Source organism: Thalassophryne amazonica, chromosome 5, assembly GCF_902500255.1.
Source record: "Thalassophryne amazonica chromosome 5, fThaAma1.1, whole genome shotgun sequence".
NCBI classification, from domain to species: Eukaryota; Metazoa; Chordata; class Actinopteri; order Batrachoidiformes; family Batrachoididae; genus Thalassophryne; species Thalassophryne amazonica.
The window spans coordinates 51241417-51266573 of NC_047107.1; the positions used below are offsets into that span (position 1 = coordinate 51241417).

Sequence of the window (25157 nt, forward strand, 5' to 3'; positions counted from 1 at the left end):
ATTCTAATAAGCCGTCTATGCGAGTGGTAAGATGGCCGCCCATTTGGGTCAGCGGTTTGTAGGGAGTGTGTGGGCCAATGAGCCATCCAGTGTTATATACAGATCAGTGGTTTCAACTGCGTCCTTCACCGATTTCCATACAACCAGCAACATGGCAGTGTTTGGTTATGTATAAGTGCTCCTGAGTCCTGATAGGCAAATGATTCACTTCATTGCTATCTTAGTCGTCAATCACATGACAATGACCTGGATGACCTGACCTGGCATTGAGAATAAGAGGATTTTGTTTACCCTTGTGGTGGCTGTGTGTATCCAGAAGAGAACCTTTTCCTAACTACAGTTCCATCCTCTGGTGGTTAGAATGAACTACAAATCTTTGAGCAGAACCGAGGACATCAGGGGCTTTTTGGCCTTGTGTTGGGCATGAGTAAAGAGAAGAGCGCTGACCCCTGCATGCCTCTATAGCATCTAGCTGCTTTAGCACCATCCCCTGGTGGACAGAGCAAACTAAATCCTTTGAGGAGAACCAAAGACAAAACCGACACACACAGATGGACCAATCACATTCATGTTGGGTATGGCCAAACATGTGCCCAGATCTGAATGTTGGCACATGTATGAAATCTCTCACCTCCTGTAGATGTTTCGTAGCATGGTTGAGCACCTCCTCATACCCAGACTGCCTTAACTCACTCAGGCTTTCGTAGTACTCATCCGGGTCATCATTTTCAGTAAAGAGAACTTGCGACAAGATCTTCCAGCCACATGTATCCAGCGCGTGACCAAAATAAACCTGCAAACTGTAGCACAACTCTTCCATTTCAGTTTCCGAGATCTTTGCAGGCCCAAACAGCACCGTCCACATCCCGGCTGGTTCTTCTGGAAAGACCGGAAGACAGGGCTCCAGTTCTGAGCTGACAGAGCACAGCTGCTGGTGGACTGCCCGAAGATCTTGGAAAGAGAAGAGTCCAGCCCAGCTGCAATCCTCTCTGCTGAAACGGTCCACTTCCTCCAAGTCCAAACTCTCAAACGTTGGGGGCAGAGGGTCATCTGGTGTAGATTTCAACACCTCTAGATCAGGACTGATCAAAGTTTTGGCAGGACTTGTCCCTGTCACTGAGGGAGACTTGGTTTTGGATGTGCACCCTGTAAAACCACCTCCTTGAATGGGACTCTTGGCTACTTTGCCCCTAAGGGGACTTTCGGGCCATTTTGGTTTGTCTCCATCTCTAGTAGTCGCCACCGGAAGGTCCCTTCCAAAGCTTCTCCTCTGCGCCGTCCTGTTATGACACGTAATGGCAAACTTACCCTCCACCTCGTTCCATGCGACAATAAAAACGAATTTATGTTTTTCTTTCTCCTCAAACGCATGCGGTCGAACGGCAACCCAGCCCAACTCCACATTATCCTCCATGGTGAAAGACATTTTTTTGCGGTGAAGTGTAACGGTCGAAGTCTTTTATCTCGGGATGTTTTTCTATCCTCCTTCACTCAGACCAGCGGCAGAGTGCGGCGTCATTTTTTCCATCTCTGGCCCAAACCAGCCCAGCAGAACCGCTTGTCTTGACGTTTTCTTTAGCTTTTACAGGAGCGCGGCGTATGCGCGGTTAAAGCCGTTAATTTAACGTCTGTAACCGTCGATCTGCCTGTCCGCTGCGCTCCGTTATCCTCGATTTCTCGCATCCAGGGTTTCATCATAAACTGACATCGGGATCCGACACCACCAGCGGACATGGCTCAGCTGGGACACGACGGAGCCATAAATGAGCGTGGTATCGTTTTCTGTCCGATACCGCAGCCGCCAGAAAGGTTAGCATCGCTTCAGCGTTGATTTATCACTTTCCCAGCAAGATCACTAAATAACGGCGCTGCATTCACGGTCTAAACGAATCGTCGGAATTTCCACTGCAGGAAGTGGCTCGACAACACACAAGCTGTACAACACAAGAAATAGACAAAAAATAATAATAATAATTTGCTGTTAACAATACTAATAATAACTTAATCTACTTTATTTAGTCCATACTGTGAAAAGGTCTTAAACAGTTTTGTGTTTTGTTCTTCATGTTTATGTAAGCACAATACCAAATCTGATACCTAATGTCAAAAGGTAGGGGGGGAAAAAAGTACATTTTGGAAATAATTTTGCCAATTTTAATGACCAAAAGTGGTTTAAGCACATAACATTTCAAACAAACAAAAGTTTTTTTTACATTTACAGCTAAATACACAAGTCCACAAAGGCAATAAGAAATAGATGAAATGATCAAAATAATGTTCTTGCAAAACCAAGTACACCCAAAAAAAAAAAAAAAAAAATCTTTTTGTTTTTTAAATAGACCACAAAGTTTTGACTGTCGATCAGTGGGATAATGAGTTCAACTGTTAACATGCACATCTGTGTTCAATTCCTGGTCAGTGTAAATTTTTGACACTGTACAAGTTGCATTAAGATTGCGGATTTTATTGTGTTATGTCCAAGGTTGGGTAGGATTACTTTGAAATGTAATCCAAAAGTAATCAGATTACAAGTAATCCAAATGTATGTACATACATACATGTAATCCACATGTATTCTTTCAAAGTAATCCTACCCAACCTTGGTTGTGTCTATTTATGTAGGCCTAACTCACCACCAACAGAAAGGATGTCCATGACTGGAAGGGTTGGTGGTTTTATTCCAGGCTGCTCTTCTTGGAATATCAGTCAGAATGCCCTTCAGCAAGAAAGTTAAGCCACTGTTGCTTTTTTTTTCCTAGCGTGCAGGTTGGCACCTGAAGTTGAAGTTTCTGAGAGCACTGTGTGAATGTGATTGCAAGCTGCTTTGGGAAGAAACTTCTGTTACTGCTTTTTTGTGCGTGAATGTGTGAATTAATAACTAAAAATGAGTTATAAAACAAAATAGTTGGATGTCATACCCTTCCTACACACAGATACTGAGTGCTGTGCAGACTGAAGGCACAGACTGAGTTTTTCCCAGTGAAAACTGGTGTTCTGGCCTCTCTACACTGTTCAATGCTTGCATGGACTAGGTGTTGGGATGGGTCATGAAAACCAGCAATGTAGGTGCTTTTGACTGACCTTGGACTTTGTGAACAATGCTGCGATCTTTACAGAATCAGTGGGTGCCCTGATTGCAGGACCTGAGAAGCTGAGTGAGAAATCAGGGTGTATGGGTTTGTTCTGCATCAAGACTAAGATCCAAACTTTTAATGACTGCCATGAGAAATGTATCTGTATGGTGAACGTTTTGAACTTGTAGAGACATTCACTTATCTCAGCAGTCACAGTTATGTCTTTGGGTCCTCAGTTTATGGAGTCATGAGGGCTGGACGTCTTTGGTATAAGGTCTCTTTGGAGGATCCTTGGGCACCACTGGAGTGACTTTCCCAGTTTAGGCTGGTAGCCATTTGCAGGACGATGCAAATGAAGTATGATTAGGATTCATAGTATTGGCAGCACTCCTTATATCACTAAGCGACTTGCTGCACAATAATGACTGACTATAACTACGGTTGCCAACCAGAAGTCAGAATTTTGAGTTTTAACTCCAGAAGATCATGGTGACATCATGGGGTATAAAGAAAATCTATCTCACAATGTTAAAGAAATGAAATAGATCATTTTTGATATTATGTATCGTTACAGTTTTAAAGTAGATCCGGAACATCACCAGAATGTAACCAGTTTTCAATTATCCAAGACCATGTTTTCACAAACTATCACTGAATTCCTTCAACCACTCTTTTTGAAACAACCTGCCTACAGAGCAAACAGATAAACGTTTGACAGAGAGCTGTGATTTCCGAGGAGAACTTGAAGGCAACTGAAGACTCAACCTGAGCAGGCACGTACGTACGTGGTGACGTTGACGGACAGGCTGCAGGCTGCTCGGCGTCAAGAACAACTCGTGTGTGTAAGTTGGACTTCAAATACAAAGAAAGGAAAAGTGTCCTCTTGTCTTAATAATAGTCTTTATTTCTTTAAAAATCAGTCTTGAAGTGCAGCTCATAGTGCATTCTGCAAAGATTTCAGAATAAAAGAAAAAAGACAACAGATACAAATTTCAATACAATTAAGGTGAAAGTAAAATAAGAATTTGGGTTTTGAAGCAGTGAGCCTTTCGCCGCCTTATTGGCACATTAAAATATGTTCTTGTGCAGATAAAACTAGTGTGATCTACTTATTTATTTTGTTATTTCATTGTATCACTCACTCACTCACCTTCAACCACGTACTCCAATTAAGGGTCACGGGGTATTTAATTACATATTTGTTTATTTCTGCAATCGGATTCAATCATTTCTATAAATTTCTCACTTCCAATAAACGAGTCTAATCTGCTGCACGTTAAAGTGCACCCTGTTAACTTTGTCAGCATTTGATTACGAAAAGGATACGTGACATGCCATGGTGATGTTTTAAAAGTGGAAGAAAGCTATTTTGGTAACCTTGACGTGGGTGCATAAAATGTAATTCAGAATGTATAAGATAACCCTCAGACACATAGATCAGATTAGTGTTATTTGTTTGAAAGTCAGATTTAGCCCTTTGTTCTTATTTTTTCAGAATATGACATAGAAAAGGAAAAGATGATCTTATGATTCTGCAGGTTTACTCATCAACCGGCATGGCCATGGAAGGACATGTGGGACGTCCAGAAGCAGGCCAGAGGTTTTCCCAGTACTCTCGACAAGCCCCAAGACAAATCAGTGGTGAATGCAGAGGTCAAAGGTCTTACATCCGCACTATAGTCGTGCGTCTGCACGGGCTCACCTGGCTCTGACCCAGGGTTTGGTGTGCATCGCCAAAGCAGAACCCCAGAGTCCGTGTTTGTCTGAAGCTGCTGGGAGGAATCCTCTCTCTGCAGCCAGCTCTTCTGCTATCGCTCTGATGTGGTACGGCTCAAAGCCACAGCAGCCACCGATGTAGCGAATTCCAGCATCACAAGCCTGTCTGGCGTATTTATGTATGTCCCAGCGGGTCATTGCTCTGGTCTCCAGCGCTGATGAACAAGAACACAGTGAAGCTCAGTGCAGCAGGAGGCCACGTGCTGGAGCAACAGGAAATTGGAGGAACCGAGAATCAAAAGATGGGAAAATCGAGGTTGTTGTTTTTAATGATTTAGAATTTAGCTTGGCCTCACTTTGTCTGTTTTAGCAGCATACAGCCAGTGGCAGCTCCAGTGTTTTCTCTATAGGTAGGGTTACTACATGCTTAATGGTAGGGAGACAGATTTTGTAGTGAATGTTAAAATCTGCATTTTATGCCCTTTTCTTTTGGTGTGGTGCATTGGGGGAGGGTGCTCGCACAGCAGACATTAACAGAATTAATAAATAGATTAAAAAGGCAAATTCCACCAGTGAGTCTCAACACTACAAAATTCAGCAGGTAACTGAGGTGAGAATGCTAAAAAAAAAGCTGAAATATCAAAGTTTTTATCTACATACAGTAGTGTTCAGAATAATAGTAGTGCTATGTGACTAAAAAGATTAATCCAGGTTTTGAGTACATTTCTTATTGTTTGATGGGAAACAAGGTACCAGTAGATTCAGTAGATTCTCACAAATCCAACAAGACCAAACATTCATGATATGCACACTCTTAAGGCTATGAAATTGGGCTATTAGTAAAAAAAAAGTAGAAAAGGGGGTGTTCACAATAATACAACCCCTTGCAAAAATTATGGAATCACCGGCCTCGGAGGATGTTCATTCAGTTGTTTAATTTTGTAGAAAAAAAGGAGATCACAGACATGACACAAAACTAAAGTCATTTCAAATGGCAACTTTCTGGCTTTAAGAAACACTATAAGAAATCAGGAAAAAAATTGTGGCAGTCAGTAACGGTTACTTTTTTAGACCAAGCAGAGGGAAAAAAATATGGAATCACTCAATTCTGAGGAAAAAATTATGGAATCATGAAAAACAAAAGAACGCTCCAACACATCAGTAGTATTTTGTTGCACCACCTCTGGCTTTTATAACAGCTTGCAGTCTCTGAGGCATGGACTTAATGAGTGACAAACAGTACTCTTCATCAATCTGGCTCCAACTTTCTCTGATTGCTGTTGCCAGATCAGTTTTGCAGGTTGGAGCCTTGTCATGGACCATTTTCTTCAACTTCCACCAAAGATTTTGGATTAAGAACCGGACTATTTGCAGGCCATGACATTGACCCTATGTGTCTTTTTGCAAGGAATGTTTTCACAGTTTTCGCTCTGTGGCAAGATGCATTATCATCTTGAAAAATAATTTCATCATCCCCAAACATCCTTTCAATTGATGGGATAAGAAAAGTGTCCAAAATATCAACGTAGACTTGTGCATTTATTGATGATGTAATGACAGCCATCTCACCACTGCCTTTACCTGACATGCAGCCCCATATCATCAATGACTGTGGAAATTTACATGTTCTCTTCAGGCAGTCATCTTTATAAATCTCATTGGAACGGCACCAAACAAAAGTTCCAGCATCATCACCTTGCCAAATGCAGATTCGAGATTCATCACTGAATATGACTTTCATCCAGTCATCCACAGTCCATGATTGCTTTTCCTTAACCCATTGTAACCTTGTTTTTTTCTGTTTAGGTGTTAATGATGGCTTTCGTTTAGCTTTTCTGAATGTAAATCCCATTTCCTTTAGGCGGTTTCTTACAGTTCGGTCACAGACGTTGACTCCAGTTTCCTCCCATTCGTTCCTCATTTGTTTTGTTGTGCATTTTTGATTTTTGAGACATATTGCTTTAAGTTTTCTGTCTTGACGTTTTGATGTCTTCCTTGGTCTACCAGTATGTTTGCCTTTAACAACTTTCCCATGTTGTTTGTATTTGGTCCAGAGTTTAGACACAGCTGACTGTGAACAACCAACATCTTTTGCAACATTGCGTGATGATTTACTCTCTTTTAAGAGTTTGATAATCCTCTCCTTTGTTTCAATTGACATCTCTCGTGTTGGAGCCATGATTCATGTCAGTCCACTTGGTGCAACAGTTCTCCAAAGTGTGATCACTCCTTTTTAGATGCAGACTAACGAGCAGATCTGATTTGATGCAGGTGTTAGTTTTGGGGATGAAAATTTACAGGGTGATTCCATAATTTATTCCTCAGAATTGAGTGAGTCCATATTTTTTTCCCTCTGCTTGGACTAAAAAAGTAACCGTTACTGACTGCCACAATTTTTTTTTCCTGATTTCTTATAGTGTTTCTTAAAGCCAGAAAGTTGCCATTTGAAATTACTTTAGTTTTGTGTCATGTCTGTGATCTGCTTTTTTCTACAAAATTAAACAACTGAATGAACATCCTCCGAGGCCGATGATTCCATAATTTTTGCCAGGGGTTGTAGTAGCATCTGCTGTTGATGCTACAAACTCAAAACCATTATGTTCAAACTGCTTTTTTAGCAATCCTGTGAATCACTAAACTAGTATTTATACTCAACAAAAATATAAACGCAACACTTTTGGTTTTGCTCCCATTTTGTATGAGATGAACTCAAAGATCTAAAACTTTTTCCACATACACAATATCACCATTTCCCTCAAATATCATCATCATCATCATCATCATCTATTTTATTTGAGCAGAGGATAAGAAATACAGAAAACAGAAAAAAAAAAAACAATTTAACAATAACATAAAAAAAACAAAGAACTGAATTTACTATTAACTCAGGACATTGAATCTGCTCAAAAAGGAGTGGGAGGAAGAAAACTTATTTAATCCCACCCCTTTATTCAAATTTAACATAAAGTGCATAGCTGCTTCCCGTCAATTAAATAGAAAATTAAGAAAATAATACATTTAAATACTTGTAAATTCCCACAATAGATACCAACAGCAGCAAGAAAACAATACCAATATAATAAACAAGCGACAAGCACATACCAACAATAGTAAGAAATCAACGATACCAGTTACGGCAAAGAAAACAAACATATGATGCTCATACCAACAATGGTAAGAAAACAACAATACCAATTACGGTAAGAAAGCAAACATATAAAAAACATACCAACAATGATAAGAGACAACAATACCAATTATGATAAAGAACCAAACATATGAAGGAAAGAAACATATAATGCACAAACCAACAATTGTGATACAGAGTCATGAGCCATGAATGTAAAATGGCTTTTATTGTTAAGTCTCAATCATTCTATACCGATCCCAGACCCTCTGTTTGTAATGTGACTTGAATTCATGAATGTTTTGGCATTGCTTGAGTCTGACGTCCAAACCATTCCATAACTTTGCTCCACATACAGACACACAAAAAAATTTCCGAGTGGTTCTAACTTTTAATAATGTGAATTTGGCAAAACCTCTAAGATTATGAACACACTCTTTAACTGAGAAGAACTTTAGAATGTTACTTGGCAGTGATTTGTTAAATACCTTAAATAAAATCTGTAATGTAGAATATTTTACAAGATCATGAAATTTAAGCAATTTTGATTGGATAAAAAGATTATTGCTATGTTCTAAAAATACAACTTTATGTATGATCCTTATTGCTCGTTTTTGTAGTATAAATAGTGGTTGTGTTGAACATTGATAGTTGTTACCCCACACTTCAACACAATATGTTAAGTATGGGAGAACTAAGGAACAGTATAATGTACGGAGTGCATTATGATCAAGAAATTGCTTTACCTTATTCATAATAGAGAGGCTTTTTGAAATTTTCATTTTTATGTGTCTGATGTGGGCTTTCCATGTTAATTTACTGTCTATTATTACTCCTAAAAATTTGTTTTCAGCTGAGTTTTCAATTTGGACACTGTCTATATATATTTGTAATTTAGATTTAACCTTATAATTACCAAATATCATTGCTTTTGTTTTATTTAAATTTAATGATAATTTGTTACTGTCCATCCATTTTTTTATTTTACTTAGTTCGTCATTTACAGTATTTATAAGTTCATTGTAATTGTCACTACTGTAGAATATATTTGTATCATCAGCGAATAATATTAGTTTCAGTGATCTAGATGCATTAAAAATGTCATTAATATACATATTAAACAATTTGGGACCCAACACTGCCCCCTGGGGGACACCACAAGCAATGCCAAGACATTCAGATTTGTAATTTCCCATTTCCACGTATTGGACCCTATCTGTAAGATAACTTTTTATCCAATTTCCTGCAACTCCTCTGATACCATAATTCTCTAATTTGTTGATTAAAATTGAATGGTTAATTGTATTAAATGCTTTTTTAAGATCAATGAATATTCCAACAGCATATCTTTTTCTGTCCAATGCATTAGTAATTTCTTCTATTGCCTCAATAACAGCCATTGAAGTGGTTCTTTTCTTTCTAAAGCCATATTGACCTTCGTTTATTAACCGATATTTTTCTATGAATTTTTCCAAACGAGAGTCAAACAATTTTTCTAGGATTTTTGAAAACTGTGGGAGTAAAGAAATTGGTCTATAATTGGTAAAAATATGTTTGTTGTCATTTTTGTACAGTGGTATAACTTTTGCAATTTTCATTTTTTCCGGAACACATCCAGTTTGGAATGACAAATTACATATATAGGTCAGAGGTTTTGAAATGTTGTTGATGACTTTTTTGACTAATACCATGTCTATATCGTGACAGTCTGTAGACAGTTTGTTTCTGCATTTATTAACAATGTCTTTTATTTCCTGTTCATTTGTTGCTGAAAGAAAAATTGAATTTATGTTTCTTTTTATAGTTTCATTAGACTGCTGAATTCCTGGATTTGGGATTTCAGCTGCCAAATCAGGGCCAACATGTACAAAAAATTTATTAAAACCATTCACTATATTATTCATGTTGTGATCATGAACATTTTTATCAATAAAATAATCTGGATATCTTGTATTGGAAGATCCTGGTTTAATTAGGTTGTTCAAAATGTTCCAAGTTTCTTTGATGTTGTTTTTATTTTTTTGTAGAATTTCATCATAGTACAACTTTTTACTTATTCGGATGACTTCTGTTAATTTGTTTTTATATACTTTATATCTTATTTCAGCTTCTTTTGTTTTTGAATTAATAAATTTTTTATAAAGGCTGTTTTTTTTTGCAGGCTTTTAATATTCCTTTAGTTAGCCAAGGACATTTATTGTATCTTTTATTTTTATACTATTCTTTAAGGGGACAATGTTTTTTATACAACGTGCAGAAAATATCTATAAAATTGCTATATGCACCATCTACATCTGACTCATTGTAGACCGTACTCCAGTCTTGTGTACTTAAACTGCTGTTGAAGGCATTTATTGTTTCTTCTGTTCTTATTCGTTTATGGACTACTTCTCTGTCATGATTAGTTTTTTTAAGGTCACAGTCATAAACAATAAAAACAGGTAAGTGATCAGTGATATCACATATGAACAGGCCACTTATAACTTGATTTTCAATAATATTCGTAAAGATATTATCGATTATTGTGGCACTGTGAGATGTTATTCTACTTGGTTTTGTAATTGCTGGATAAAGGAACATACTGTACATTGTGTCAGAAAAAGCATCTATTGATTTCAGTTTATAAATATTGTTCACAAACCAGTCTAAATCTGTGATAGTGAGCACTTCTCCTTTGCTGAGATAATCCATCCCACCTCACAGGTGTGCCATATCAAGATGCTGATTAGACACCATGATTAGTGCACAGGTGTGCCTTAGACTGCCCACAATAAAAAGCCACTCTGAAAGGTGCAGTTTTATCACTCAGCACAATGCCACAGATGTCGCAAGATTTGAGGGAGCGTGCAATTGGCATGCTGACAGTAGGAATGTCAACCAGAGCTATTGCTCGTGTATTGAATGTTCATTTCTCTACCATAAGCCATCTCCAACAGCGTTTTAGAGAATTTGGCAGTACATCCAACCAGCCTCACAACTGCAGACCACGTGTAACCACACCAGCCCTGGGCCTCCACATCCAGCATGTTCACCTCCAAGATCGTCTGAGACCAGCCACTTGGACAGCTGCTGAAACAATCGGTTTGCATAACCAAAGAATTTCTGCACAAACTGTCAGAAACCGTCTCAGGGAAGCTCATCTGCATGCTCGTCGTCGTCATCGGGGTCTCGACCTGACTCCAGTTCATCGTCGTAACCGACTTGAGTGGGCAAATGCTCACATTCACTGGCGTTTGGCACGTTGGAGAGGTGTTCTCTTCACGGATGAATCCCGGTTCACACTGTCCAGGGCAGATGGCAGACAGTGTGTGTGGTGTCGTGTGGGTGAGCGGTTTTCTGATGTCAATGTTGTGGATCGAGTGGCCCATGTTGGCAGTGGGTTATGGTATGGGCAGGCGTCTGTTATGGACGAAGAACACAGGTGCATTTTATTGATGGCATTTTGAATGCACAGAGATACCGTGACGAGGTCCTGAGGCCCATTGTTGTGCCATACATCCAAGAACATCACCTCATGTTGCAGCAGGATAATGCATGGCCCCATGTTGCAAGGATCTGTACACAATTCTTGGAAGCTGAAAATGTCCCAGTTCTTGCATGGCCAGCATACTCACCGGACATGTCACCCTTTGAGCATGTTTGGGATGCTCTGGACCGGCGTATACGACAGCGTGTACCAGTTCCTGCCAATATCCAGCAACTTCGCACAGCCATTGACGAGGAGTGGACCAACATTCCACATGTCACAATTGACAACCTGATCAACTCTATGCGAAGGAGATGTGTTGCACTGCATGAGGCAAATGGTGGTCACACCAGATACTGACTGGTATCCCCCCCCCCAATAAAACAAAACTGCACCTTTCAGAGTGGCCTTTTATTGTGGACAGTCTAAGGCACACCTGTGCACTAATCATGCTGTCTAATCAGCATCTTGGTATGGCACACCTGTGAGGTGGGATGGATTATCTCAGCAAAGGAGAAGTGCTCACTATCACAGATTTAGACTGGTTTGTGAACAATATTTGAGGGAAATGGTGATATTGTGTATGTGGAAAAAGTTTTAGATCTTTGAGTTCATCTCATACAAAATGGGAGCAAAACCAAAAGTGTTGGGTTTATATTTTTGCTGAGTGTAGTTGTATAACCACAGTTTTTCATGATTTCTTCACATCTGCGAGGCATTAATTTTGTTGGTATGGAACCAAGATTTTGCTTGTTTACTAGTGTGCTTGGGGTCATTGTCTTGTTGACACACCCATTTCAAGAGCATGTCCTCTTCAGCATAAGGCAACATGACCTCTTCAAGTATTTTGACATATCCAAACTGATCCATGATACCTGGTATGCGATATACGAGGCCCAGCACCATAGTAGGAGAAACATGCCCATATCATGATGCTTGCACCACCTTGCTTCACTGTCTTCACTGTGAACTGCGGCTTGAATTCAGAGTTTGGGGGTCGTCTCACAAACTGTCTGCGGCCCTTGGACCCAACAAGAACAATTTTACTCTCATCAGTCCACAAAATATTCCTCCATTTCTCTTTAGGCCAGTTGATGTGTTCTTTGGCAAATTGTAACCTCTTCTGCACGTCTTTTATTTAACAGAGCGACTTTGCGGGGGATTTTTGCAAATAAATTAACTTCACACAGGCGTCTTCTGTCACAGCACTTACAGGTAACTCCAGCCTGTCTTTGATCATCCTGGAGCTGATCAGTGGGTGAGCCTTTGCCATTCTGGTTATTCTTCTATCATTTTGATGGTTATTTTCCATTTTCTTCCACGCGTCTCTTTTTTTTTTTTTTGTCCATTTTAAAGCATTGGAGATCATTGTAGATGCAGCCTATAATTTTTTGCACCTGCGTACAAGTTTTCCCTTTCCTAATCAACTTTTTAATCAAACTATGCTGTTCTTCTGAACAGTGTCTTGAACGTCCCATTTTCTTCAGGCTTTCAAAGAGAAAAGCATGTTCAACAGGTGCTGGCTGTTGGGAAAGTGTAGTGACACGGGCCCACAACAGGGGGCGTAAATGAACGGACAATGGATGAGCCAAAAAGATAACAATTTAATGTTGTGAATGTGCACAACGAAATACAGACAATCACAGGTTTTGACTTCAGTCAATATACAAAGGTGACGTGTGGGCAGGCTCGAGGATAGAAGACGTCTGTCCAGAGAAGAGCCGGGCCCCACACGATTTCCACTGCCAACGGATCTGAAGCACAACAGAGCCGCCAACTCCTGAGTCCCCAGGTGGCCACCGTCTCCAGCTTTCCGATCTAGTACTGCTGGCAGGAGGCAGAAACAGTTAATGGTGGGTGTGTGCACAGGGCGCCCTCTGGTGGTGGGCCAGCAGTACCTCCTCTTCAGCGGCCCACACAACAGGACCCCCCCCAGGCGCAGACAAAACAGAGACACTGGTTATTGCCCCTGATGCCCATATTCCAGGTATTCAGCAGTACTTGGGAGACCTGGGCCAGTCTGCTAAATCATGTCTTCGAAAATTTTGGTTTTAACTTTTAGAGCTCTACATGGCCAGGCGCCTCCCTATATCTGTGACCTCATCCAGCCTCATGCCCCTGCCAGGGCTTTGAGGTCTGTGGACCAAAATCTGTTGATGGTTCCTCGCACCCATTTTGCAACCAGAGGAGAGCGATCCTTCCAGGCTGTTTCTCCCAGGCTTTGGAATGGTCTCCCGCTCTCTCTGCGCTCACTGGACTCTGTCGATACTTTTAAAAGCCAACTTAAGACTTTCTTTTTTACTCAAGCGTTTGCTTAGCTTTTAGGCTGCTCTGTGATCCTATGTTATGTTTTATGTTTTTATGTCTCGGCCATTGTCTGATGTTTTGTGTGGTGTACTCTGCTTTTATGTTGTGAAGCACCTTGTGGCTCTTGTCTGTGAAAGGTGCTATATAAATAAAATTTACTTACTTACTTACTTACTCAACGGGCGCCTCCTGGTGCCCGACCCGGCTTGTCGGGGTGCCGGTTGTAGAAGTCGGCCAGGGGGGCCGGATCCAGGATGAAGCTCCTCTTCACCCAGGAGCATTCTTTGGGTCCATACCCCTCCCAGTCCACCAAATACTGGAACCCCCGGCCCTTGCGATGGACGTCCAGGAGCCTGCGAACAGTCCAGGCAGGCTCCCCGTCGATGATCCGGGGAGGAGGCGGCGCCGGTCCGGGGGTGCGGAGGGATGAGGTGTGGTGAGGCTTGATACGTGAGATGCGGAAGACAGAATGGATCCGCAGTGAAGCCGGCAGCTTCAGCTTCACTGCGGCAGGACTGAGGACTTTGAGGATTGGAAACGGTCCGATGAAGCAGTCCTTCAGTTTCTGTGACTCGACCTGGAGTGGTATGTCCTTGGTGGAAAGCCACACCTCCTGCCCGGGCTGGTATGCAGAGGCCGGGGAACGCCGGCGGTCTGCATGGGCCTTGGCCCTCGTCCGGGCCTTCAGCAGGGCAGAGCTGGCAGTGCGCCACACCCGACGGCATCTGCGAAGGTGGGCCTGGACCGAGGGGGCACCGACCTCTCCCTCCACCACTGGGAACAATGGGGGCTGGTACCCCAAACACACCTCAGATGGGGAGAGGCCGGTGGCAGAGGACACTTGGCTGTTATAAGCGTACTCGATCCAGGCCAGATGGTCACTCCAGGCCACCGGGTGCGCGGAGGTCATGCAGCGGAGGGCCTGTTCAAGTTCCTGGTTCACCCGCTTTGCCTGTCCATTCGTCTGTGGATGATACCCGGACGAGAGGCTCACGGTGGCCCCCAATTCCCTGCAGAAACTCCTCCAGACTTGAGAGGAGAACTGAGGACCACAATCCGAGACAATGTCATTTGGTATCCCATGCAGATGTACAACGTGGTGGACCAGGAGGTCTGCTGTCTCCTGGGCCGTTGGGAGCTTCAGGAGGGCCATGAAGTGGGCCGCCTTGGAGAATCAGTCCACTACCGTGAGGATGGTCATCATGCCCTGGGACGGCAGGAGGCCCGTGACGAAGTCCAGGCCGATGTGTGACCAGGGACGATGAGGCACCGGAAGCGGCTGGAGGAGTCATTGGGTCTTCCGGTGGTCAGCCTTGCCCCTGGCACAGGTGGTACAGGCCTGGACATACTCCCGGACGTCGGCCTCCATGGATGCCCACCAGAAGCGCTGCCGGACCACTGCCACGGTTCTTCGCACCCCTGGGTGACAGGTGAGCTTGGAGCCATGACAGAAGTCCAGGACTGCAGCTCTGGCTTCTGGTGGGATGTAGAGTCTGTTCTTAGGGCCAGTCCCCGGGTCCGGGTTCCGTGCCAGGGGCCTCCCGGACGGTCTTCTCCACGTCCCAGGTGAGGGTGGCCATGATAGTGGACTCGGGGATGATAGGTTCCGGTGGATCTGACAGCTCAGTCTTGACTTCCTCTTCGTGTACCCGGGAAAAGGCATCGGATCTTTGGTTCTTGGTCCCGGGGCGGTATGTGATCCGGAAATCAAAACGCCCGAAGAACAGTGACCAGCGGGCTTGCCTGGGGTTCAGACGCTTGGCGGTCTGGATGTACTCCAGGTTCCAATGGTCCGTGAAAACCGTGAAAGGTACCGCAGCTCCCTCCAACAGGTGTTTCCACTCCTCAAGAGCCTCTTTCACCGCTAGGAGTTCCCGATTGCTGACGTCATAATTCCGTTCTGCCGGGGTCAACCTGCGGGAAAAATAGGCACAAGGGTGGAGGACCTTATCGGACTCCCTGCTCTGGAACAGCACGGCTCCTATCCCTGAGTCAGAGGCATCCACTTCAACGACGAACTGGCGGCTAGGATCGGGCTGCACCAGAACTGGTGCAGACGAGAACCGGCGTTTCAACTCCCTAAACGCGGCTTCGCACCGATCCGACCAGGTGAAGGGGACTTTTGGGGAGGTCAGGGCTGTCAGGGGACTAACAACCTGACTGTAGCCCTTAATGAACCTCCTATAGAAATTTGCAAAGCCGAGGAACTGTTGCAGCTTCCTATGGCTTGTCGGTTGGGGCCAATCTCTCACCGCCGCAACCTTGGCCGGATCAGGGGCGACAGAGTTGGAGGAGATTATAAACCCCAGGAAGGACAAAGAAGTGCGGTGGAACTCGCACTTCTCGCCCTTCAAAAACAGCCGGTTCTCCAATAACCGCTGCAGGACCTGACGTACATGCCTGACATGAGTCTCAGGATCCGGGGAGAAGATGAGAATATCGTCCAGGTATACAAAGACGAACCGATGCAGGAAGTCCCGCAAGACGTCATTAACCAAAGCTTGGAACGTCGCGGGGGCGTTAGTGAGGCTGAACGGCATGACCAAGTACTCAAAGTGACCTAACGGGGTGTTAAATGCCATCTTCCATTCGTCTCCCTTCCGGATCCGAACCAGGTGGTACGCATTTCTGAGATCAAGTTTGGCAAAGATTTTGGCTCCATGCAGGGGCGTGAACACTGAATCCAACAGGGGCAACAGGTATCAGTTGTGAACCGTAATGTCGTTCAGCCCTCTGTAATCAATGCATGGACGGAGTCCGCCGTCTTTCTTGCCCACAAAAAAGAAACCAGCACCCATCGGGGAGGTGGAGTTCCGGATCAGCCCGGCAGCTAACGAGTCCTGGATGTAGGTCTCCATTGATTCACGCTCAGGACGTGAGAGGTTGTACAACCTGCAGGACGGGTACTCAACGCCCGGGATCAAATCAATGGCACAATGGTACGGACAGTGTGGGGGAAGAGTGAGTGCCAGATCTTTGCTGAAGACGTCAGCAAGACCGTGGTACTCCTCAGGCACCGCCGTCAGATTGGGGGGGACTTTAACCTCCTCGTTAGCAGTCAAACCGGGGGGAACCGAGGATCCTAAACACTCCCGGTGGCAGGTTTCGTTCCACTGAGCCACAACCCCAGACGGACCCCATCAATCCGGGGATTGTGTTTTTCCATCCATGGGAAGCCCAAAATAACGCGGGAGGTAGAAGGAGTTACATAGAACTCAGTCTCCTCCGGATGATTCCCAGACACAACCAGAGTTACTGGCTGTGTCTTGTGTGTGATTAAAGGGAGAAGGGTGCCATCCAGCGCCCGTACCTTCAATGATGAAGGAAGAGCCACTAGAGGGAGCCCTTCATCCTTTGTCCATCTGCTATCCAACAGATTCCCTTCTGACCCCGTGTCCACAAGTGCTGGGGCGTGAAGGGTTAAATCCTCACACAGGATCATGACTGGGATTCGTGCTGATTTACGTGCACTCCCTTCGTGCGTGTTGTGACCCACCCTGAGCCCAGTCTCTAAGGGCGAGTGTTGTTTTGACCGTTTGGGGCAGTTTTTCTGTGTGTGCTCCTTTGAGCTGCAGAGAAAACACTCCTCACGAGCCAGCTTCCTCAATCTGTCATCTGATCTTATTTTGGCTCTGCTCGTTTCCCTAACAACGTCAGCAGGGGGAGCTGTTGCCACACGGAGCTCTCTGGCTGTGGAGAGTGGGGAAGACGGCTCCCTTTCGGACCCGGAAGGAAGAGGGACGGCTCGTGCCTGACCACGCCCTTCGTCTCGCTCCCATCGACGTTCCGCTAATCGGTTGTCTAACCGTACTACCAGGTCGATAAGCCCGTCTAAATCCCGCGGCTCGTACCACCAGGTGCTCCTTAAGGACCAGAGACAGTCCATTTACAAAGGTGGCACGGAGTACAACAGCATTCCAGCCGGCCCTCGCTGCCGCGATGCGAAAGGCGACTGCATACTCGGCCGCACTCCGACGCCCCTGTCTCATAGACAGCAGCACACTCGAAGCGGTTTCGCCTCTATTTGGGTGATCGAACACTAGTCTGAACTCCCTCACAAACTCAGTATATGCTGATAGAAGCCGTGAGTTCTGCTCCCAGAGTGCCACAGCCCAGGAGCGTCCCTCTCCTCGAAGCAAATTAATAACATAAGCTACCCGGCTGGAGTCCGACGCGTACATGACGGGGCGTTGTGCAAAGACGAGCGAACACTGCATTAAGAAGTCTGCGCACATCTCTACACAACCTCCGTACGGTTCCGGGGGGCTTATGTATGCTTCAGGGGACGGTGGGGGAGTTCAATGAATGACCACTGGAATATCTGGATTCGGCACCAGGTCAGCAGGAGGAGGTGCTGCAGCCACGCCCCGTGTGGGCACTTCCACCTGTGCGGTGAGAGCCCTCATCCTGCGGTTGAGTAGTCCAACCGAGCAGTGAGGGCGGTTAAGATTTGCTGCAACTCACCTAACACGCCTCCTGCTGGCGCCTGTGCACCCTGCTTTTCCATTGGTTGTTCAAACAGTGGATGACGCCCCTCGGAATCCATGACGCTGGCCGAGATATCCTGTTGGGAAAGTGTAGTGACACGGACTCACAACAGGGGGTGTAAATGAACGGACAATGGATGAGCCAAAAAGATAATTTAATGTTGTGAATGTGCACAACGAAATACAGACAATCACAGGTTTTGACTTCAGTCAATATACAAAGGTGACATGTGGGCAGGCTCGAGGATAGAAGACGTCTGTCCAGAGAAGAGCCGGGCCCCACACAATTTCCACTGCCAACGGATCTGAAGCACACCAGAGCTGCCGAGTCCTGAGTCCCCAGGTGGCCACCGTCTCCAGCTGTCAGATCTGGTACTGCTGGCAGGAGGCAGAAACAGTTAATGGTGGGTGTGTGTGCACACACCCAGTAAAACAGTCAGCAGCAGTCTCTCTGTTAATGGGTGGGAAAAAGACCTCCACCTCCGAAACAGGAACAATATACGTGCAGAGCCTGAATGAACTACTTATCAGGTTTGGTGTGAGGAGTGAAGAGCGTCGACTCCTCCACAATCCACAAACCCAGCTCCCAGCTGCGAGTAGTCAAACAGGTACGCCTGCAAAATACTCAGGAGAACAAAACGTGCGTTCAGCACCAAAAACGGCTGAGAGTTTTACCTGAGGTAAGACGATATCTCGACAGCGAGGTGGAGTTGCTGCCCGGCTTTTATGGAGATGGTGGTGATGAGTGACAGCTGGTGTAGATGATGAGTGACAGCTGTCACTCCCGGTTTCTCCTACGAGGCGGTTGCGCCCCCTCGTGCCTGAAGCCCGCACTTCAGGCAGGGCGCCCTCTAGTGGTGGGCCAGCAGTACCTCCTCTTCAGCGGCCCACACAACACTGGCTTCATCCTTAAATGCCTACAATACCGCTCTCACTGCGGTATTGTATCACTTCCTGTTCCGGAGCACAGCGGTGTTTTTCTGTATCTGTTAGCTGTTTAATCTGCGCAGTTAGATTGATCTAGTTATCTAGATTACGATTTGTTTCCCAGTGTAATCTTTACGTGCCTTAACTAAAGCACTCCTTCTGCTGAATCACCTCTAAATTATTTACACATTATTCACTTTGCGTGTTTTTAGGAATCCGCTAGCTTAGCGTAGCTACTAGCTCTTAGCCGATTTAGCATGGCGGCTTCTCCTGTCTCTCCCGCACTTTTCTGCTCTGGGTGTGAAATGTTTAGTTATTCCTCGGCCTCCTTTAGCAGTAATGGTACTTGTAATAAGTGTAGCTTATTCGTAGCTTTGGAGGCCAGGCTGGGCGAATTGGAGACTCGGCTCCGCACCGTGGAAAATTCTACAGCTAGCAAGGCCCCTGTAGTCGGTGCGGACCAAGGTAGCTTAGCCGCCGTTAGTTCCCCCCTGGCAGATCCCGAGCAGCCGGGAAAGCAGGCCGACTGGGTGACTGTGAGGAGGAAGCGTAGCCCTAAACAGAAGCCCCGTGTACACCGCCAACCCGTTCACATCTCTAACCGTTTTTTCCCACTCGACGACACACCCGCCGAGGATCAAACTCTGGTTATTGGCGACTCTGTTTTGAGAAATGTGAAGTTAGCGACACCAGCAACCATAGTCAGTTGTCTTCCCGGGGCCAGAGCAGGCGACATTGAAGGAAATTTGAAACTGCTGGCTAAGGCTAAGCGTAAATTTGGTAAGATTGTAATTCACATCGGCAGTAATGACACCCGGTTACGCCAATCGGAGGTCACTAAAATTAACATTAAATCGGTGTGTAACTTTGCAAAAACAATGTCGGACTCTGTAGTTTTCTCTGGGCCCCTCCCCAATCGGACCGGGAGTGACATGTTTAGCCGCATGTTCTCCTTGAATTGCTGGCTGTCTGAGTGGTGTCCAAAAAATGAGGTGGGCTTCATAGATAATTGGCAAAGCTTCTGGGGAAAACCTGGTCTTGTTAGGAGAGACGGCATCCATCCCACTTTGGATGGAGCAGCTCTCATTTATAGAAATCTGGCCAATTTTCTTAAATCCTCCAAACCGTGACTATCCAGGGTTGGGACCAGGAAGCAGAGTTGTAGTCTTACACACCTCTCTGCAGCTTCTCTCCCCCTGCCATCCCCTCATTACCCCATCCCCGTAGAGACGGTGCCTGCTCCCAGACTACCAATAACCAGCAAAAATCTATTTAAGCATAAAAATTCAATAAGAAAAAATAATATAGCACCTTCAACTGCACCACAGACTAAAACAGTTAAATGTGGTCTATTAAACATTAGGTCTCTCTCTTCTAAGTCCCTGTTGGTAAATGATATAATAATTGATCAACATATTGATTTATTCTGCCTAACAGAAACCTGGTTACAGCAGGATGAATATGTTAGTTTAAATGAGTCAACACCCCCGAGTCACACTAACTGTCAGAATGCTCGTAGCACGGGCCGGGGTGGAGGATTAGCAGCAATCTTCCATTCCAGCTTATTAATTAATCCAAAACCCAGACAGAGCTTTAATTCATTTGAAAGCTTGTCTCTTAGTCTTGTCCATCCAAATTGGAAGTCCCAAAAACCAGTTTTATTTGTTATTATCTATCGTCCACCTGGTCGTTACTGTGAGTTTCTCTGTGAATTTTCAGACCTTTTGTCTGACTTAGTGCTTAGCTCAGATAAGATAATTATAGTGGGCGATTTTAACATCCACACAGATGCTGAGAATGACAGCCTCAACACTGCATTTAATCTATTATTAGACTCTATTGGCTTTGCTCAAAAAGTAAATGAGTCCACCCACCACTTTAATCATATCTTAGATCTTGTTCTGACTTATGGTATGGAAATAGAAGACTTAACAGTATTCCCTGAAAACTCCCTTCTGTCTGATCATTTCTTAATAACATTTACATTTACTCTGATGGACTACCCAGCAGTGGGGAATAAGTTTCATTACACTAGAAGTCTTTCAGAAAGCGCTGTAACTAGGTTTAAGGATATGATTCCTTCTTTATGTTCTCTAATGCCATATACCAACACAGTGCAGAGTAGCTACCTAAACTCTGTAAGGGAGATAGAGTATCTCGTCAATAGTTTTACATCCTCATTGAAGACAACTTTGGATGCTGTAGCTCCTCTGAAAAAGAGAGCTTTAAATCAGAAGTGTCTGACTCCGTGGTATAACTCACAAACTCGTAGCTTAAAGCAGATAACCCGTAAGTTGGAGAGGAAATGGCGTCTCACTAATTTAGAAGATCTTCACTTAGCCTGGAAAAAGAGTCTGTTGCTCTATAAAAAAAGCCCTCCGTAAAGCTAGGACATCTTTCTACTCATCACTAATTGAAGAAAATAAGAACAACCCCAGGTTTCTTTTCAGCACTGTAGCCAGGCTGACAAAGAGTCAGAGCTCTATTGAGCTGAGTATTCCATTAACTTTAACTAGTAATGACTTCATGACTTTCTTTGCTAACAAAATTTTAACTATTAGAGAAAAAATTACTCATAACCATCCCAAAGACGTATCGTTATCTTTGGCTGCTTTCAGTGATGCCGGTATTTGGTTAGACTCTTTCTCTCCGATTGTTCTGTCTGAGTTATTCTCATTAGTTACTTCATCCAAACCATCAACATGTTTATTAGACCCCATTCCTACCAGGCTGCTCAAGGAAGCCCTACCATTATTTAATGCTTCGATCTTAAATATGATCAATCTATCTTTGTTAGTTGGCTATGTACCACAGGCTTTTAAGGTGGCAGTAATTAAACCATTACTTAAAAAGCCATCACTTGACCCAGCTATCTTAGCTAATTATAGGCCAATCTCCAACCTTCCTTTTCTCTCAAAAATTCTTGAAAGGGTAGTTGTAAAACAGCTAACTGATCATCTGCAGAGGAATGGTCTATTTGAAGAGTTTCAGTCAGGTTTTAGAATTCATCATAGTACAGAAACAGCATTAGTGAAGGTTACAAATGATCTTCTTATGGCCTCGGACAGTGGACTCATCTCTGTGCTTGTTCTGTTAGACCTCAGTGCTGCTTTTGATACTGTTGACCATAAAATTTTATTACAGAGATTAGAGCATGCCATAGGTATTAAAGGCACTGCGCTGCGGTGGTTTGAATCATATTTGTCTAATAGATTACAATTTGTTCATGTAAATGGGGAATCTTCTTCACAGACTAAAGTTAATTATGGAGTTCCACAAGGTTCTGTGCTAGGACCAATTTTATTCACTTTATACATGCTTCCCTTAGGCAGTATTATTAGACGGTATTGCTTAAATTTTCATTGTTACGCAGATGATACCCAGCTTTATCTATCCATGAAGCCAGAGGACACACACCAATTAGCTAAACTGCAGGATTGTCTTACAGACATAAAGACATGGATGACCTCTAATTTCCTGCTTTTAAACTCAGATAAAACTGAAGTTATTGTACTTGGCGCCACAAATCTTAGAAACATGGTGTCTAACCAGATCCTTACTCTGGATGGCATTACCCTGACCTCTAGTAATACTGTGAGAAATCTTGGAGTCATTTTTGATCAGGATATGTCATTCAAAGCGCATATTAAACAAATATGTAGGACTGCTTTTTTGCATTTACGCAATATCTCTAAAATCAGAAAGGTCTTGTCTCAGAGTGATGCTGAAAAACTAATTCATGCATTTATTTCCTCTAGGCTGGACTATTGTAATTCATTATTATCAGGTTGTCCTAAAAGTTCCCTAAAAAGCCTTCAGTTAATTCAAAATGCTGCAGCTAGAGTACTGACGGGGACTAGAAGGAGAGAGCATATCTCACCCATATTGGCCTCTCTTCATTGGCTTCCTGTTAATTCTAGAATAGAATTTAAAATTCTTCTTCTTACTTATAAGGTTTTGAATAATCAGGTCCCATCTTATCTTAGGGACCTCGTAGTACCATATCACCCCAATAGAGCGCTTCGCTCTCAGACTGCAGGCTTACTTGTAGTTCCTAGGGTTTGTAAGAGTAGAATGGGAGGCAGAGCCTTCAGCTTTCAGGCTCCTCTCCTGTGGAACCAGCTCCCAATTCAGATCAGGGAGACAGACACCCTCTCTACTTTTAAGATTAGGCTTAAAACTTTCCTTTTTGCTAAAGCTTATAGTTAGGGCTGGATCAGGTGACCCTGAACCATCCCTTAGTTATGCTGCTATAGACGTAGACTGCTGGGGGGTTCCCATGATGCACTGTTTCTTTCTCTTTTTGCTCTGTATGCACCACTCTGCATTTAATCATTAGTGATCGATCTCTGCTCCCCTCCACAGCATGTCTTTTTCTTGGTTCTCTCCCTCAGCCCCAACCAGTCCCAGCAGAAGACTGCCCCTCCCTGAGCCTGGTTCTGCTGGAGGTTTCTTCCTGTTAAAAGGGAGTTTTTCCTTCCCACTGTAGCCAAGTGCTTGCTCACAGGGGGTCGTTTTGACCGTTGGGGTTTTACATAATTATTGTATGGCCTTGCCTTACAATATAAAGCGCCTTGGGGCAACTGTTTGTTGTGATTTGGCGCTATATAAAAAAATTGATTGATTGATTGAAATAGGGGACACCTGATTCACACCTGTTTGTTCCACAAAACTGACAAACTCGCTGACTGAATGCCACACTACTGTTATTGTGAACACCCCCTTTTCTAATTTTTTTTTACTAATAGCCCAATTTCATAGCCTTAAGAGTGTGCATATCATGAATGCTTGGTCTTGTTGGATTTGTGAGAATTTACCGAATCTACTGGTACCTTGTTTCCGATGTAACAATAAGAAATATACTCAAAACCTGGATTAATCTTTTTAGTCACATAGCACTACTATTATTCTGAACACTACTGTAAGCACATTGATGTGCTTGTATATATGTGTGTATATATATATATAAATATATATATATATATATATATATATATATATATATATATATATATATATATATATATATATATATATATATACAGTGAGGAAAATAAGTGTTTTAACACCCTGCGATTTTGCAAGTTCTCCCACTAATGCCGCCTTCACACCGGGCGCGACACGAGCAACAGCAGCGACAGGTTGCCATGTAATCCCTATGGAAGGACGCGTTTTGGTGCCAAGCCACTCAGCGCGACGTGATGGACACGAATGAAGCGACGCGAGTGAAGCGATTTTGAGCGATTGGCGCGTTTGTGGCGTGATATTGCGTCGCGTCACGTCGCGTTGTCCTCCTCCCCAAACTGAAAAATCTGAACTTTTTTGTTTTGTCGTGCCACGATGACCAATCAGGGACTGAATATGCAGTGACGTGGAGATGTTTGGAGTTTGACTGAGGATGTGAACATGTCCTGTCTCTAGTAGCAGCCTGTGAGCAGGACTTATGTCCCTTTTGTCCTTTATTTCACAATTATGACAGAGTGGGAGTGGGTTTTTTTTTCTTTTTTTTGTTTTACGTGCATGAGCGAGCAAATCGTCCATGAAGATTATTTTATTAATTAACTACACAGATGTATAATAAAGTAAATGGTGACTGGTTTCTAAACACAATTATGACAGAGTTTTTGGGGGAAGAGCACGCAGCAGCCCCACAGCAAGCAGCTGAGTTTTTTTTTTAATTGTTTACATGTGCGCGCGTGAACGGGACAGGAGGTCCTCAAACTGGGTCCTGCAGAGGCGGAAGGACCACTGCAAGCGGCCGTCATCCAGATGCAACTCCTGCAGCAAATGATGATACTCCCCGAATTGGGAGCGTCTCATGACGTTTGTCAGCTTTCCACAACAACTCGCTCCGTGTGATCAAGGTCCGTTAACTTGAATGACACCAGAGCCGGCGAGTGGAATGGAAGCTCCTCCTATTTGATGAAGCACTGGGGTGAATTTTCGCAGCAAAAGCAGAGCGAGACACCGGGCGATGGTGGCACGTCCGTCGCCACGCGGCTGAAGCGAATTTGTGGCGTCTGGTTGCGCCCGGTGTGAACGCGGTATTAGAA

General features: G+C 43.9%; 2 protein-coding genes across 2 annotated transcripts in view; both read right to left on the minus strand.

Moving 5' to 3' along the window:
* LOC117510473 (junction-mediating and -regulatory protein-like) overlaps positions 1–1892 on the minus strand; it is a 133026-nt gene extending 131134 nt beyond the window's left edge. Inside the window, exon 1 of the mRNA XM_034170196.1 lies at positions 632–1892. Coding sequence (XP_034026087.1) covers positions 632–1426 — 795 coding nt within the window. The 5' untranslated portion in view covers positions 1427–1892. The remainder of the gene's footprint in view (positions 1–631) is intronic.
* Positions 1893–4601: 2709 nt separating this feature from the next.
* Positions 4602–25157, minus strand: part of LOC117510476 (betaine--homocysteine S-methyltransferase 1-like) — a 366504-nt gene continuing 345948 nt past the window's right edge. Inside the window, 2 exon segments of the mRNA XM_034170203.1 lie at positions 4602–4699; positions 4777–5005. Of these exon segments, the coding sequence (XP_034026094.1) occupies positions 4615–4699; positions 4777–5005 (314 nt within the window). The 3' untranslated portion in view covers positions 4602–4614.